The following is a 17,990-nucleotide window of genomic DNA, read 5'->3' as shown; positions in this document are numbered from 1 at the left end:
TAATACACAACAAAAAATTATTATTGTCTAACGAGATTGGCAAACAATCTGGAAAAACAAAACAAAGTGGAAGTCAACAAAAAGTGGAACAGCTATTGATGGTACGACGGCCGACCTGAAGTATCTTACACAATTGTCGTTCTAATTACAATCTAAAAATTACCAGAGAATCCCAGAGAACATTGGTAACTCCCTCGTAAAACTACATATCAGACACACATTTTCTAACAACACTTACAACCATTTTAATATATCAACGGAATCGTCTTCATCTTCATAAATAAATTAATTGTGCAATGGTACAGTAACAATGAGTTTTGAGAACGTTGACAACAGTGTAATAATAATTAATCGACACCTAAAAATGATACAATGGATCCGAATTCTCATTGAGTGGAAATACCTTTTCTTCTTTCAAAAAAAATGTTTGCATTGTAAAATTCATAAATAAATTTATAAAAATCGCTTTAATTTGTTTTCCCCTAATAAAAATTCGGCAAACTCAGTAGACTTGTGCAGGATATTGTTGAATGCTTCTTTTCTTCGAAAAATTTGAATCTTTCATCGAACTAATAAAACCCGTTCCACTCATCGAGATATTGAATAATGCAGCAAATACTCCCTATTCTCCATAAAACTGAAACACTTCATTTAAAGCCCATTTTATACAAAACATACGCATCAAACGCATCTTTCACTAACGAGCTCGCAATCTGAGCTCGTTTATGAATGCAACATCGACGTTAAAGACTTCCATTTTATACCGAAGACCCTCGTATCACCTTAAAGTCTGATAAATACAGAGTTCTCGTCCGATGCTCATCGCTCAGTGTTACCGCACTTGAGTACTTCTATTTTTTCACCTGCCATCATTTTCTTTTTATATATTATAAAGAGACTTCGTAGCTCCGATACTATCATAGAGTTCTTGAAGGGCATCTTCCCTCAAAGTAGATACTCAGCTAATAGCAACGGCATTTTTTATAAGCATAGAAAGGTTCCTCAATTTTTTTTAAAACAGTATCAAAGTGACTCTGAAACGAAAAAAGAATGCCTGACCGAACAGCCTCGGCGCACAGTCGATACCTAAATAATACTTCTCCACACTGTATTTTCTTTCATGTTTCAATCCTCGTTGATACTTTGGTTTTATTTTTTCTCTTGCCTGTCAAAGACTTTCTACACGACTTGAGATTCAAATTGGCATCGATCAGGTACAGAAGATCGTTGTAACAGTATTTTTTTCCATCTATTATTTCCAAATTTTTTTAGTGTCTGTTCAAGGTCGAAGAGATTTTGTTATTTTCACTGAAGAATCGGGAGATTCATATTATTTTTTTCTTCATAAAATTATAGCTACGATTAGTCTGTAGGCCGTTTCAACTACACTTACACTTATAACATACACTGTACCATTGAGCGATACATCACCGTGGCACCGTAAAATATTTTTTTTCACATATTGTTCATTGAGTTTAATTGAGCCATCTACCTGTAGTTTCGGAGTTCGAGCTATTTCCTGGCTAAGTGAACATTTAAAACGTCAAGGCAGATGACCACACGTGGAGTTCATATGTGGAAATAAGCCGAGGCTTTTTATCAATTAAAATTGATATAAAGATTAATAAATTATCTGCTGTCTCTGGCTTGGAAGAGCACAAAATATTGCATAATTGTTAAAGGAAGATTTTTCAGATTTTTTTTATCAAATGGGAAGACCAATGGTGTCAAGCTGAATAAAGTTCCATTACTTTGTCGGTTTTTTTTTTCTTGGGAGACCGAAGATATTGAAAACGGAGAGTTGTATCATTACAATCACTCGTGTCTCTTCGGTATCGTCATGTACACACAAAAAAAAACAATCCTTAATTGTCACTCAGTTCTATCGACATTTGGATTTTGGAAGCAGATTCTATTCTCTCGCAAATTGACACTCCAGCACAAAATAGCATTTCTAAAAATTCAACTATGCCACTATTCACGTTGTACAATTACAGTTACCAAATATTTTAATCTATCTACTTCGACTTTAGCTACATTTATCATCAAACAACATCAACAGCAACACCACATAATAATTTTCTTGTTCAACGCGAATATAATAATCTCTATTGTTTACATTATCTACTTTAATGTATAAATATATTCATGTCGAACTTATTATGGCAAATGGAGACCGCAAATTTATTATTCATCGGCAAAATTGCAACGGAAAGTATTTTGAGACTTCATTTTTCAGTTGATCATTAAGTTATAAATGATCGTTTTTCATGGCTTGCAGAATACAATTTCAAACGTCTATTGGCTATCGACGAGATACATTCTCTCATAGATATGACAATATCAATCTCGTTGAACATCAGAAGTTCCTTAATCTCCCCTACATTTAATTATCAAAATCAATTTTCAAAATTCAACGTTTTTTTACAATTTTTGACTGATTAAGAAAAATGATAATTTCGTGGAGAGAGTTTTTTCCCAACTTTTTCCAGAGAAAGAGTAGACTGATCATTTTCACTTGCGCTTGTTTTCTTAATTAGAATTTTTTACAATGTATCCTACTCTACAAAATGCAATCTTAAGTAATAACGGATTGATGGAGTCAAGAAGAACGGTTCGAAGTCGTTTTTTCTTTCGAAATTCCCTCAAATTATCGTCGTAAATTATCCCGTGAATCGAAAAATGTTTGACAGTATGTTTCAAATAAATAAATTTATCCAAAATGTCTCTTCAGTATTCTTGTCATTTTACGCATAAAAATTTATGGATTAATGATTAATTTATCAAGTATATCAGTCGACTTCCATACAATTGTATAATTCAAAATGTTTCTACGATTTTATAACCATCCCTCTCCCCTTTCCACCCGTTAGACTCTTATATGTTGCGATTCTACGATTGCTTTGAGATCCTTTAATATCACAAACGCGTCCCGTTCGAAATTAATGAGAGTTACCTGCCTTCCGAACTCTTCGACGATAATCCCCAGACTTCCATCTTGTCAATTAAATTGTCAAGAATTTTGTAAACCATCTAAACATTGAAAGGAAGTCTGTTTTTTGATCGATATTATTTTCCTTATCACTCTTATCTTCTCATTTTATATTGTATAATTATCGATCAAGAATTTCAAAGCGCAAATATTATTTCTGATGAATCGTTTTCCACGAGAAAGAAAAAAATTAAATAAAAAAATGTCATCATACGATATTACCTGATATTACCCTATTAAATATTACGATTAATGAGGACTCCGTTCTGTGTAGGAATTCAATTTTTGTCATAATTAATTACGATTAGAAACAACAAGGGGAATTTTAACCACTATAATGCCTTACAATGTGTAGTATGTTCATTAATTTCATTGATTTTTTGATTGTCTTCCTTCAGAGCTGTCGTATATTTTTATATATCAGTTTAATCATTATATTCATTACGCCTAGAAACACGTAGCTTCCTGATAATCGAGAAAAAAATAAATAAATAAACAATCAGAGATTCTAAAATCCCCCTCAGTATATCAAGTTATCCACGAATTTACTTTATTCTCGTCAATGTTGAAAAATAAAATTCTGAAAACTTTCAGTTACCATCGAACCACGATAATTAGTTTTAAGTTAATTATACCCTTGTCATTTTATTTAACAATCAGTGATTAAATTATTTGAGGATATAAGCGTATATAGAATAATAAACTCCCCCTCCCCTTCTGCCCTCCCCGGTATCCCTTCGACATTCGTCCCTGCTCATCACAGAAAAAAAATTCACAACATACCCGAAAAAAAAAATATTCAAATTCAGGACGCGATTAGAATTATTATTAATCCATTCGTACCATTATTCCTCGAATAAATAACGTCTTATGTATATAACAACAAGGTGAAGCGCAATCGTTTATAGTTTTTTTTTCTCAGTTATTTTGCCATTACGTTTTGTTCTTTTGAAAAACAGTTTACACTTATTTAGAATCAATATACCTTCCATTCGTAGATCTCGCACTATCTCAAAATTTTTTTTTGCATCTCCGTAGCACGAGTACATAATCTCCACTTCTCAACTTCTTTATGGATGAATTAATGTAAATTCAGCATTGTTCAGATACATAATACTGTAAGAAAATAAACAAAAAATACCCCACTAAAAGATACAATATTCTTCGTTAATCTTTAAGATGGCAATCAGAGACGATAAAATTACTGGGGAGAATGATCTTGGACGACTGGAAATATCATGAAATACATTCAATTAATGCCGTGTACTTGGATAACTTTCCAGAAGAGATTGGAATAAATCCCACGGATTGGATTCTTTAGGAGCACATGGCACACTTGAATATCCCGATGCAGATGTCAGCCCTGGGAGAAGCATCTCAGTTTCAATGAATAAATATTCCCCTCTCGCCCTCCCTGGATTATCCATCCTGTGCAGACGGCAGACCAGGTGAAAACAAAACGAGACTCATTTCTCGTGGCCTCCAATGTCCATCATGACGAGTTCTTTCCTCGTATTTCTTTGGATTTTTCTTTCTCAAACGTTGATTCAGTAAGTTGTACTACTCAAAGCCTCGGGGATGCTTGTACCCCCTGATGGCGATACTGGAAGCTCACCACTTTCGTACTTCTTGTAACGACTAGTGTAATCAGCACAGAGTTGTTGCCTTACCTGTAACAGGAGAGTTGGCATTATCGAAGTGATGCATGAATACTGGTAATGGTTAATTGGCTAGATTGAACACCCAATGTTTGAATAAATTGATCAATTCAACTGACTAGTTGGTGAATCACTATTGTCCAAAGTGTGTTGCCATTGTCAAAAATTAGAACGACGGAGTTCTATTTCAATCGATGTTTTTATAATCATGCTTTTGCATTTATTAAAAAGAAAGACAAGTAATGGTGAACTTTTGATTTTTCTGTAATCAATCCGTCAGAAACAAATCCGCAGTTTCAATTCCAAAGAGAACGATAAAATTGTTCACTCATCGTACCTTATTCCTCTCCTCGTCGAGCCTCTGTCGAACCTCCTCATGCTGCCTCTCCAACTCACATTTTCTCTGTTCATAAATCTCTGTTAACCTAGTACACTCATTGACCCCTTTCTCAACAGTCGTCTTCGCCACTTCACGTTTCATACGGTCCAATTCGGCTTTGTCTTTGTGCACTTTCGCCAACTGCTTCACCTGTGCATCAAAACATTCATTGTTACATCTTTAATTATTTAATTACCATGGTAGAGAATAATTAAAGTAGAAAAAATCATTTGAATGAAGCTCGATTAAAAATTTATTTCGTTTCAATCTCTCAAACAATTTCACCTCACAAGCATTTCAACTCTACTAAATGTTGTTTCTAAAAATAAAAATATCACTTATCCCTTCGAGTGGGAATTCCACAAGTGAAAAGCCACGTGAATAAACAATCTCTCACCTCTCCATGTCGAATTTCCTGTAGTTTTCTCATAGCATTATTGGTCTCTCGTTCAAGGAGCACTCTAAGGGTCTTCAATTGGTTCGTTTGCGATGCTTTCATCACTTTCTCAAGAACACTGAACACACTCTCGTGGTACTTCTCCTGCAATTCACGCTCCTGGTTGACGTGTTCCTTACAAACTGTCAATAATCGTTCACTCTGGCTCCTTGGCAAACCCCTCACATCCACTCCATCTTTACCCACTTCAGGATTCTCAGATGTTTCTGGCAATGGAGTGATGCTGCTGTCGCTCGAAAAACTGCAAGTACAGTCTTATAACATCCGCTGATTTTTTTGCGATAAAAATACTTACATGTTTTTGGTAGAGAGGCGCTTCACTAATTTTGTGCTGTAAAATTTTGATTTATGCTTCTCTCCATCCAGAGACCCTTTTTGCGACTGTAATCGCAATTTTTCCTTCTCCTGCTTTCTCCTGAGAGCCTCTAATTTTTTATCCAACTCCGTTTTCTTCTCTCTAACTAATTTATTATCCATGAGTTTCTCTAGACTCTCAGCAACAATTCCCTCACCAATGGTGACAACAGTCAGTGGAGTTTTGTTAGCAGACCCATCGACAGTTGAAGCTGGTACACTAGCTGGTCCATCCTCCTGCTCGGGTGTCTCAGGTACACTGGCCCCAGCTGTGAGTGATCGCCCATGGGGACTGCCTGATGGGAGAGTTGGAGTTGGTAGTTCTCCCTGGGACTGCAGTCTCTTCATTTTCGTCGGTTCGTCCTGAGTGAAAAAATACTTTTAATCATCCATTTTCACGGATAGGGTTTGGCTTGTGACAGACAAAAGCTGAAGACTCACAGCTGATTTGGATGCACTCGTTCCACCACCAATTTTATCTTTATCCTTATCCTTATCTTTATCTTTTTCCCTCTCTTTCTCTTTCTCTTTTACATTATCTTTCTCATTATCCTAGGTTAGCAGGCACAAACAAATGTTAGTCAACCACAATAAAAAACATGTACATTGGGGATATCCAAATGCTTTGACAAGATTTTTAGTTCATTGGAACTTACTGAAGGCGTAAGTTGGAAAGTAAATTATTTGAAGGGAAAACTCATGTATGAGAAGATAAGAAACTGTAATTAACCAGTGCAATAAAAAAAAAGTGATGATAAAATGCCAAAATCCACAGAAGAATCAATGGTAAACAGTAAATGCCACTTGGATTTCCCCAGTATGAGGCAATATTCAAAACCAAATATTAAACACAGTATAATTAGCTCCCCAAAACATAAATCCAAACAGCCAAAGTGAAAGCTCCTCACCTCATCCTCATCCAGTCCATCATTAGCATCAGTAAGTCTTTCAAGTTGTTTCTCCCTCTTCTCCTGTTCGCTCTGATACTTTATAGGATTAGCCAGGGCCTCAGCAAAATCGCTGAATCCATCAGGCACGTAATCCTTCACGATGACATGTAGAAAGAGACTAGCGAGAGGTCTGGGCTGTCCACACTCGTTCCTCAGAGTAACATGTCTGTACCCAGGACATAGTCCCACAACCGGCAAAACCCTGTGACCAATAAGCCTTCCACTGTCCTCATAGGCAGCTATCCTGAGGGAAGCCAATTCAGGCAGGACAACCTTCTTAAAAACAAAAGGCTCCTCATCATAAACAGGATTAATCCCATTATTAGGAACAATTTTCGTCTTGAACTTCTTTCTGACAGTGTCAGCTGGAAGTCCATACATATCGACTTCAACATAAGTTCCCACTCTCTTATCACTGAGAAACTGGGCTGAGAGCACATGAATGACAACAGTCCCAGCAATGATGCCATCAACTGTGGACTCAGCGAATGGATCGAGCCTCCTGTCCTTTCTCCTCATGAACTCGGGCTTTAACAAATAGCCAGATCTCTGATTATACTCGAATATTCCAATGTTCAACTGCATGGCAAGATCTAGGGTCTGATAATTCAGAGCGACAAGTTGACAGCCAGCATTCCAGAAGACCTGAGGCATGAAGTTGCTCGAGTCAAATCTGGTACCAGCTGGATACACCCTAGACAGCTGATGCTTGTTGTAGTTAACAAACTCCAGAGGTCTCTCCTTCAGCAATGTCGTCGCCTGCTTCTCATCGAACGAGGACATCTCATAGTTTCGATTCTTCTTCTCAGAACTCTCGAAGCTGTTGAAGTGAACAGGTTGGACATAATTGACTAGGGCAGAGATCTCCTCACCAGCTTCAGTCTCCTTAGCTGTTGCCGCAGCTTTGTCTGGTGCAGCAGCCTTGTTTCTCATTCTCATTTTTATGTCATCAACATTTGACTCCTCCTCTTCTGTGCTAGACTCGTCTTCCTCGTCCTCATCATCTGGATTGCTGTCTTTCGAAGATTGGCGTTGTTGCATTACCATGCTAGGGGGATGATTCACTTCACCATTGCCTACTGATTCGGCCTGCTCGCTAACTAGAACACCATCAACTTCATTCTGAGGAATTATGTCCGGAGGAGGACCGTTCTCTCCTTCAGCATTAGCTGCCTCGTCCGATTCTTGAAGGGCGACACCATCCACAGGCACTGCGTGGTGTTTCTTGTGGTCTTTTTTGTGGTTCCTGTGCTTCTTCTTGTTTTTTATTATAATTTTTCGTTTGAGGAGAGAAGGGGGTGGAAGCTCCTGGCCTGGCTCGAGCTAGAGAAATTTTACAAGTGATACTTAGGGGATTCTTGAAGAATTTTAGAGGGTGATCATCATGCCAGTCTGAAGTTTGAGTGGAACATTTAGTTGTACGTAAAATTATGAACGTGAATAATTCAGCGCTCTTTGTATCAATTTCTTGTTCGTAATATTATTATCGATTGTAGTATGTGTCCAGTTCGTTGGTGGTATTAAAGGATGATGTAAAAGTAATTAATAATTGAAATCTGATGCAATACCCTGCATAACGGGATGAAACTATGATAAAATGTTTTGTCATACGTAATCCAGCTATCAATGGGAATTATGAATTAAAATAATGAGTAGAGCTGGAATCAATGGTATTACCTCTACTTAATGCAGAGTTGTGAGGCTACCGATCATGTCATCACATGGATAATTCATCACATGAGTAATCAGGTTCATTATTTATCTTTATTTCATGCTCTACATCCTATTTGGTGTATTTAACAGATCGGTCTTTACGCAATTCCAATGATTCAATAGTTATTAACATTTATTGAAAATTGATAATGTGGAACTTCGATAAATCAGATTTATTTACGTTCTACTCTTCTATTCTTTTTGTTTATTATGAAAATAATGACTCATGATGAAATGATTCGTGATGGTTTTACCAGTAATAATATGGAATTATTGATTCTACAACAAAAAAAAATGTCTTCAACGAGTTCAGCCCACACGACTTCCAAATATTTGATGAGAAAATACTCAAGTACTGTACATCGATTCTTTCTCGTATACTCAATGTCTAGCCTGGCAAAATGACCATACAATTTTAAGAAGGGCTAACAGTCTACAAATGTGGGAGGTTTGGATTGAAATATATCGATGTAGACGAGTGAGTCACTGGGCTAAAAGGATTTAACAAGAATTGATCGGAATTGTATATTTTCTATACAATTTATACTATTGTGGGAATATCTCTCTGTACCTTGAGGACTGAGCAAACAAATTTAATATCTAGGGGGATGTAATAATAATTAAAAGGCATTATAGTGTACACTGAGAGAAAAAACAGCTTACGATTAACTCAATAATCCAGTCATCGCAGTTAGTTAGATATTTATTGCAGAATGAGGGCTGGGTGTCGTGGAATATAATTGTAACCGTTAAAAAAAATCTATTCTCATTTACAACAAAATTTTTAACAATTATGAGCAATCCCTATTCTTATACAATGGAAATGGGAGTCGACGTTTAGTTGAAAAAAATATTGGAAAGGAAAACAAATATTCCAAAGCCCCATTGTCTACAACAGCTAACAAAACGTGTAATTTCGTTAAATCCTCGTGGATAATGTGAGCCACGTTTCAATGTCACGATGTGCTCCATCTTCTTTATTCTGGAATTTATTTCATAAACGTGTGTGAATTTATTCCACATATTACAACTATTCTGTAATATGATACTACTCTATAATTGGCCTCAGTTGTCGGGTATTGAGTAAACAAATACCGTAATTTTTTTTTCGTCTCAGTGTACAATATATAAACCACTCGCCTGCATAAACTAAATAGCACTATTGCAATACCTTGTGTGACTCGAGTGGGGCAGCAAGCAACATATCACCAAAGTACTCCCTACAATACTGAGCGATCTTAGCCTGTTGTCTGGGATTGCAGTGATTCTCGAAACTGAGCACGACTGGGAATTCCGAGGTTTTGAAGGCACTCTCCGCTATCGCCTCGATTACATCCCGAGCGCATATTTCAGGCACAAATGTGTATCTGTTTTTCAATATTATGCATGGATATTTTGTCATTTTCACTTTTACAATGCAATTAGGACTACTTTATGCTATTTAAATCGGTAATGCTAGTCTCCATTGACAACAGCTACTCAAGCTTTATTTATTTAGGTGTTAATTGTTGAGTACAGGAAGAAGGGCACTTACCCGTGAACAATTACAGGCTCATCGAATTTTCCATTCCAAAAGTCGAGCTCAACACATCGACAACCCGCGAGGAGACATTGGCGGTAGATTTCCACTGAACTTTTGCCAGTTAATTGATGACCTGTTGTGTTGGAAATTAAAAATTAGGTAAAACGGGCAGATAATCACTTCGCAAAGGCGGGTGTTGAGGATTTGGAATCTACAAATTTTTTTTTTCATTCATTAATCCATTGGTAACTTTCTAAGGGCCGCAGAAAATGCATCGACTACTCCAAGGCTTGGCTGTGGTGTCTTATCACTCAAACCCAACCGCAATTAAAAGGCGTTATTAAATTATCGTGCGTCTGCCATCGCCACTTCCGAGATATATATTCATGATGTGTCAGTTATTTATGGTTGTGTATCAATATGTAATATTGAATGGCAAGTTTTGAATGGCAGAAGATAACGTTTAAGTGGAGCTTCGTAGGAATTCATCGAAAATCGTAAACTGAAAAATAACTGGACAGAATAATCGAGCAGGAATTCAATATTCATGACGTCGGGATATCAAGTAATTTATTTTCATGATTAAATTGTCTTTGCTACGGAAAGATTCACGTTAGAACGGCAAAAATATCAGCTCGAGGACGATATTGTTCTTCGTCTGAGTATCCCAATAAAATAAAATATGACTCATTTCATGTACGAGATCCAACAAGAGACGTCTGCCAACTAGATTGTTTTTCCGTAATGGTGACGAAAAATGGAAATGATTTTCAGTCTCTTCTGCTGGTTGAACATTCAAATAATGGGATTTTGAAATGTCTAAATTCTGTTTAGAGAGTAGAAACTTTCTTCGACTACAGAACAACGTAACGACAAAAAAAGTGCATTTATGCTACTCAATTGACCCATCCCTGAGCCATGCAATGCATTATTCCATCCAAGAATTATCAGTAGCCTGCGGAAGCTAGAATAACAATAAAAACGTCGAGATTCGATAATAACTCAGTATCACTGCTCATTTCCCAGTATCTCATTAGCCACAACAAGCTAACCACTGGTAATAAAATGCAAAATAAAAAAAACCAAGGCGACACTCACCAGTTAGATAAGTATTGTGACTAGAATTGATGAAGTAATGTGCGAGCGGTTGATCCATGTCATCCGATAAATCATACTTCGACATAGCGACGATGGGATTGTCCTCGCTCATGAGATACCTGAGGAAACCATCGGAGCTAAGATGTCCTTTGTTGGCGTTAAATTTGTTCGGCTCGTACTGATTGATGATGTCCTTTGCCCGAGCTGTATTCGCATAAGGATAGAGTATCTCATTGAGACGAGGATCTCTCTGGGATTGATTGAGAAATTCCACCAGCTGATTGACATTCATGAGTCGTCTCTTGGTATTTCCAGTTATTTCATCGAAAATTTTTTCCACCTCAGTGCGCTGGGTCAGTGACTTGTAGAAATTGAAAAAATCCTCGAATTGAAATTTCTGGACTGGGACAGCATCATTCTGCAGAACAATTAGGACATTTCATTATTAATGGACGTAATTTCCAATTGTCGCAATTTTTTTCAAAATGAAAAAAGTTTTCAATATTGTTCATTCGACTTGGGGTCCGACACTAAAAAAAATTCTCATGTAAAACACGAATTTTTCAAATAAAGAGGTCGTGCCCACGCACGAAATGACCATCCGAGCCCAAAGCGAGGGTGGTAGGGACGACGGTAAGGGTTCTTTATTTTATTTCCCGTGATTAGAACGATATTTTTCGCCCTAGCGTAGGCGCAGACCAATATCTCTACCCACGTCAATAATAAATAACCAATAAATAAAACTAAAAATGCGACTTTCCGTCCATCGAAACGAAAATTCATTATTCTGTGCTACATTTTTTTCATTTTCCATATACAACATTGAAAGATAAAGAATAAATGCTGTAGGGAATACTACTGATAACAATCCTGCGACTCAGGAAGCAATTATTTCTCGATTAACTTCACGTTATAAAAGATATTCTCATCCTGAAAAGCCCCAGAGGTGAATCATAACAATTCATAGGAATGATTCACCTCCGGAGTGCTATATTTTGTTACTGAATGCAAAGCAATTATTTATGTTCGCAACTGTCACATTCCCAAATGAAACCATTTTTATTTTAGGCATCTTCGCATGCGATTTTTTTTTATTCAAACGGAGTTGTTTAATATTGCGTTTTCCTCGTCACAAATTTCTTTATTTTTGAAAATGATCGAGAATAAAAATTTTACGTTGAACGTTTCAAGCAGCTCGTCAGTGCGTTGGGTCAGTGACTCGTATTATGGAAAAAATCCTCAACCTGAACTTTCTGATCTGGTAGACCATCATTCTCCGGATGAATTATCATATCTCAACATCAATTGACATTTTGTGCCGTCCAGTGTCAATGGAATATGGCAATATCCTCGATAAAGCGAATTGTCGAACGGGGGAAAAAGGGGAAAAAAGGCCCGTGGTAAGGGGCAAGGGAGGAGGATAAAATGGATTTATAGCTTCCTCTGGTTTCATTGGAGTCATGCCAGTGGCAAAATATAACGTCTCCGAGTTGGTGGTAAAAAGAGAGTTACTCCTTTTTTTCCCATCGTAAGTCGCCAAGTAGAAAAGATTATCGACTTGCCAGCCGAACAATATTGCTTTTAACTCAACATCCTGCTTCTATATTTGAGACTGAGTTATGTAAAATAATTTCACACTCAAGCGCTGAGAGGAGAAAAATCGAAAGAACTAGTTGAGAAAATAATAAAATGAAAGGAATGAAAAATTTATGATTCACCTTGGTGTAACTAAAATCCCATAAAAAACGTGAATTAATTCTCATTTCTCTCTTCCACCTGATAACTAATCCCCCCTCCCCTCCTTCTTCCCCTCCGTCACCCCCCGTCTTTATCAAGAGTAATGCCAAGCAAGATACACATCACGTGAGTCGCATTATACCGTCGCTCAATGCTTACATCGACTTCGATATATTTTTCAAGGTCGTTAAACATAACCGTCTGTATATTGTAATTCAAGTTACACAACAACTCTAGCAATGTTAACTAGAATTCAAGTAAACATACTTGAATCATCTCAAGAAATTTCCCACAAAATGGTATTACGTGACAGCGAGAGTATCGTCAAAATGTGAAAAAATAAATTTATGGAAAATTATTCAAAATATGAAGGGCAAATGATCGGTTGGTACCAAGTATTTTGGAGTGTCAACCAAGGACACAACGTAGGATCGTAAAAATTTGGAATTGTCGGCGATTTTCTCGGTGTGCGGTTAATGATGTTGGCATTCAGCCACTGCGTGAATTAACAGACGAATGAAGGAAGAGAAAATCCCGAAAATTGGCTTTCGTTTACAAAAGACAAAACGTTCGAAAAAAAATTTGTTCTGACGACAAGTTATGGTTTCGTCGAATTAAATTATTGTACTTTTGTAAGAAAAAATTAATCATCCGGAATAATTAAAAATAAATTAAACTGAAATAAAGATCGTTGGAATTGTGCCCAGTCTTTTGAATGAAAATGTTGGCCTTATCAAAGATAACTAATAGATTCATCCCAAATTAACAATCATAATATATCAATAAATTTCAATATTTAATTTCACAGGCATGAAATGTTCATTCGAATCAAAAAAACATTTGTTTACGTTTTGAAACCATTAGTTTAATTAAGAAAAAGCACTGCTCTGGGTGAGATTGATGGGAGTTTACCTTTCCCGCAGGCAACGAGGCGTTTTCCAGTGCCTTCTCCACTCTTTTCCTGTCCTCCTTGTTTGATGTGAACATTTTTATGATGCTGAAACCATGAACAAGCCGCATATCAAGAAAACCATTGGATTTTTTTTCAATTTATCTTCATTAAAGTTAATAACTCACTTTTTACTCGCTATTTTTCCCGTCTTATCAGCCCCGAGTACAAGTTTTGTATGTGCTTTCTGCAAAAACATTGTTGTACTACTATTCAACTGGGTCAAATTGTATGCAAGTTGAAGCAACTGATCTGTCCAATGCCGTGCAATTTCCGCTCTTGTTGCACAGAAATTTATAAATGTTACATTAACAAAGTCCGAAGCATAGCAGATTGTAATGGTTTTGTCCTCCAAGCTGTCCTGAATTCCCATTGACACGAGTGATTTCAGCTTGGGATCCTGTTTAATTGAGATAACGTAATCATTACATTTCCTCACTGTTCGGATTAATCCGCTTATCGCCATTGGAATTACTATCAGAATAATGTCACACTCCCAAGTTCATTCATTGAAAAAGCCTTGACTTGCGTCAGAAATTGTTCAATAGACCCTTTCAAGCTTTTATTGATGTTCTGAGGTACACAAAAACCCTCAGGACATTGGCAAGTTACGAAGTTGGAAAGTTAGTTTGAGATAACTATTCCATAAATTCAGCGGTTTGAGGGTTTTTCAATGCCCCTTCAAAGCAAAAATATTAATTTTACGATAAAAGTTTAATTATAAATACTTAATAATTAATATATACCGATTATAAATATTCATGACTCGACATTTGAAAAACGATGGATCTATTGGGAGTTGGGTAACGGATTTTTAAAAAGGTATTATTTAAATTCTCTAAAAATAGATTTAGTTGTTCAAACCAAATTGTTATTCTCTAAGCAAACAAGAAACTTTATTTATATCACTCAATTTGATGCTCTACACTGTCGTACGTATTGAATGCGAAGTAAGGGAGTGTATTTTTACCTTTCAAGTATCAATACTCAAAGGTAGGAATCTAATTTTGAAATAGAATAATGACGATGATATGGTAAGAATCTGATGACTCAATAACACAGTATTTCTCGATTTGCTCGAGTTTATAAGGAACGTTTTCATCCTAAAAAAGCCTTCGTGACATTTTCGTCTCATCAAAGAAACAAATTGCTAATTTATCATCCGCGATTTATTTGGTTCAGCTAATTTTTGCCTGGGAACAGCTTTTTTTATCCTCAAAAATGACAAAAAGTGAGAAATACGAGTGGACCTTCTAGAAAATGTTATTTTCTTTGGGTCAATGGAGAGTTGTTTTTGGTTTTGGATATCCAATATCTAAAGATAAGGAATTTCCTTCATCCACCGAGAGATAAGAAGTTAATTATGAAATAGAATAATGATAATCATATAAACCAAAACGTGTCACGCAGTAACATAATATTTTCCATGAATTCCACTCTACGACTGATATTTTTATTCTAAATAGTAGTATTCGTACGATTGTTTATGTTCAAATCAAATGAACAATTTCCATCTTCGTAATTTATGGCTAGCGATTTTCTTCTCGACTAAGACACTGCGTTGAGCATAAACAAAAGAACCGAAAATCTTGTCTCTCCTAATGAAAAGTTATCAAAAATTCAACACGACTGTCACCTCCAACAAAGAATATCTCTGACTTATCTATCGATTTCCAGGTGAGAATACATAATCCATGAAGACATTTTCTCCTTTATGAGCACGATTATTATCCCCCGTCGTAGGTGTGTTCAGTGTTTAAAAAGGAAAGAAAAAAAGGGAAAGAGAGGAGAAAAAAAAAATTATATAAACAAGTGGATGTGCACGGCAAAGTAGGTAATGGGCTATTTATAATTTTGTCAATAATTATTGTGTGTTAGGGTTGTGCGTCATTAGCATCTATGCACTGGCCAGATGTAATTATAGAGATTCCAGGGCGCTTTGACCATTGCCAATTGATCACGTCTGATAAGGGCTGTGCTTACATCTTTCAGGGAATAAAAAGACTGGAATTGCACCTGTAATTTTGTGAATTACAGGCGGAATGACTGATTTGAGAGTGTGAGAATATCTGATTTGTCATTAAGGGGAAAAAGTTGATGACAACAATAATTTCCATCAATTTATAATTTTCATACCTTTGGTATTTTCGCAAACTTTCCAGTTCTAATGTCACGTATCACAGCAATTTCAATCATATCAACTTCGTTGTTCTGATCCACCCAGTGAAGATAAAACCCAAACTCATCGACTCGCAGGGTCACTGGGGTAGCAACACCAGAGTCCTGAAACCACCCAAAAATGGCCATAAAAAACCCAATAAAAGCTAAAACTTCCCCATTAAAATGCAAGCCAAATAGAGTAAAATATTAATCCCCCAGCTTTCAGCTAAACCACCAGAGATGCTAATAACTCCTCATAAAAAAAACTTCCCAAGGACCTTGGCAACTCCAATGTAAACACAAACTATGCCTATACATTCCAATAAACCCCAATTTAATCCATCCACCCTCAGTGAGCTGAGTCTTACCTCCTGAGACCCCCCCCCCCCAGTTATACCCAGGTCTCAGTACCGAGTGAAATTGAAATGTAGACTAATAAATTCACTTGCCTCATCCCACTTGATGAACTTCTCGCCCTCCTGGAGTTGGTGTGACACCTCCACAGCCTTCGTCTGCACAGCATTAACCACAGGTTGTTTATTATTCGCCATTTTCACTGTAAAAAACCCTCTCAGCTACCCCGAAAAGAATCTCAATCACCGAGTATCCACGACCTTGTCCACGAAAAATCTTTCACCACCAGGAGCTCCCCCGCCCCTGTGACAGACCAGGTTAACCCCAAAATGCCTTCAAATCCTCAACGATCTTCCCGTAACTTCCAATTGCTCATTTCCAGCATTTTTCCCTTTTGAAGAACGTATCAAAGTCACTCGTGTCCTCTTGATGTTGTTGACAGTACCCTCTTGGGGGGGATGAGAGCACCGCAAGTGCCACGACATGGACTCGAGCCGGAGAAATCCCCGAGATAACTCCAACTCCACTCCGAACCCCCAGACTCCGGTGGTAGTAAAAAAAAAAACAATAATGAGACCACCTTGCCAACTTTAACCCTCCTCCCCCCCTCCCCCCAACTTTTTCACCAGCTCACCCCTGCCACAAGGTTTGTTACGTTTGAGATTCGCCCAGAGGGGACAGTCACCACTCGTCCGTACCCACCAACAGTTTCACAAAGTACTTGGTATCATCTCCCAACTCATCTCCACTCTCATCAGGCCACCTCTCTCACACAACTTTTTATTTATTTATTTTAACGATGAAAACAGTTGTGTTTGTGGCCATTCACTTTAGCTCGAATGTTGTGTGGAATCACCTTCCTCCTCTCTTTTTCACTGAGCCTTCCCTCGGCCCGCGAGGAGAGCAGGTGAATTTATACTACTGGCTCGAGATAGATGGCGGCCCCAGTCGTGTTTCTGCGCGCGCGGTGCTTCATTTTTTTTTATGACGGTTTTTTTGGGAGGGGTGGAAGAAGCGCAGGCGTTCGATTTTGGGAGATTGTTACCATTGTTATGGGGGTGGAGGGTGGAATATTTGGTTTCGGGCTCTGGGGGAGATTATTGTCAGTGAGGGGAGGAGGGAGGAGGGTCAAGTCGGTGAGGATGGGATTTGTGTGGATATTGGCATTTGGATTCTGCTGTTGAGGTGGTGTTTTTCGTCGAAGATGAAGCTGTTTCTAATTCGGTGGCCTCTGCAACATTGAGGGCCAGTTGATTTGTCCCAATTATTTATTTGAGTAATGATATCGGCATATATGATGTACTTGATGGGTTATTTATATCATTTAGTGACTCAACGTTCTTTATTCATTGAATCATTTAACATTTTAACCATTCTTTTATTGATTGAATTTTTTTGCCCTTTTGGAGGGTGAAATTTTTTTGTTTTCCGCGAGATTACAGAGGAGTGAAGAAGGGTTGAGCGCTGGGATTGATGTGGATATTGGCATTTGGATTCTGCTATAGAGATTGTTTTTTTTTTTAAAGGTGAAGCTGGCTTTAACCCTGTTCTTCTGGAACACCGAGAGATAGTGGATTCGCTGAATTATTTATTTGACTAATTTCATCGTTTATGATTCATGTAATGGAGGACATGTATTATTCACATCGCTCAGTGGTCTAACATCT

The 17,990-nt window shown here is 37.3% G+C and overlaps 1 protein-coding gene across 2 annotated transcripts; it reads right to left on the bottom strand.

The window, feature by feature from the left end:
• LOC135161621 (1-phosphatidylinositol 4,5-bisphosphate phosphodiesterase classes I and II) lies at positions 1-16,922 on the bottom strand. Of its 2 annotated transcripts, XM_064119342.1 has the most exons (13): positions 16,419-16,922; positions 15,946-16,092; positions 13,938-14,209; positions 13,773-13,857; positions 11,124-11,541; positions 10,038-10,158; positions 9,675-9,870; positions 6,749-8,113; positions 6,282-6,392; positions 5,782-6,203; positions 5,427-5,727; positions 4,988-5,179; positions 1-4,662 (listed from the first exon to the last, which is right to left on the bottom strand). In XM_064119342.1, the coding sequence occupies exons 1-13, from the start codon at positions 16,518-16,520 to the stop codon at positions 4,540-4,542; spliced, it is 3,855 nt and encodes a 1,284-aa protein (XP_063975412.1). In that variant the 5' UTR covers positions 16,521-16,922; the 3' UTR covers positions 1-4,539. The 2 variants fall into 2 exon arrangements, with proteins under 2 accessions (XP_063975412.1, XP_063975413.1); XM_064119343.1 differs by lacking the exon at positions 6,282-6,392.
• Between the last annotated feature and the right edge of the window lie 1,068 nt (positions 16,923-17,990).

Source organism: Diachasmimorpha longicaudata, chromosome 4 (genome assembly GCF_034640455.1).
Source record: "Diachasmimorpha longicaudata isolate KC_UGA_2023 chromosome 4, iyDiaLong2, whole genome shotgun sequence".
Lineage (NCBI taxonomy): Eukaryota > Metazoa > Arthropoda > Insecta > Hymenoptera > Braconidae > Diachasmimorpha > Diachasmimorpha longicaudata.
Note: the sequence above shows the minus strand (reverse complement) of the source record. Positions and strands in the feature narration are given on the sequence as shown.

Excerpts from the sequence above, each read along its gene's own strand:
- LOC135161621 (XM_064119342.1), bottom strand. The coding sequence starts at position 16,520 with ATGGCGAATAATAAACAACCTGTGGTTAATGCTGTGCAGACGAAGGCT. Across the intron at positions 16,093-16,418 it reads AGTTCATCAAGTGGGATGAG|GACTCTGGTGTTGCTACCCC; the intron begins GCAAGTGAATTT and ends GGGTGGTTTCAG. Across the intron at positions 13,858-13,937 it reads GGAAAAATAGCGAGTAAAAA|CATCATAAAAATGTTCACAT; the intron begins GTGAGTTATTAA and ends TCATGGTTTCAG.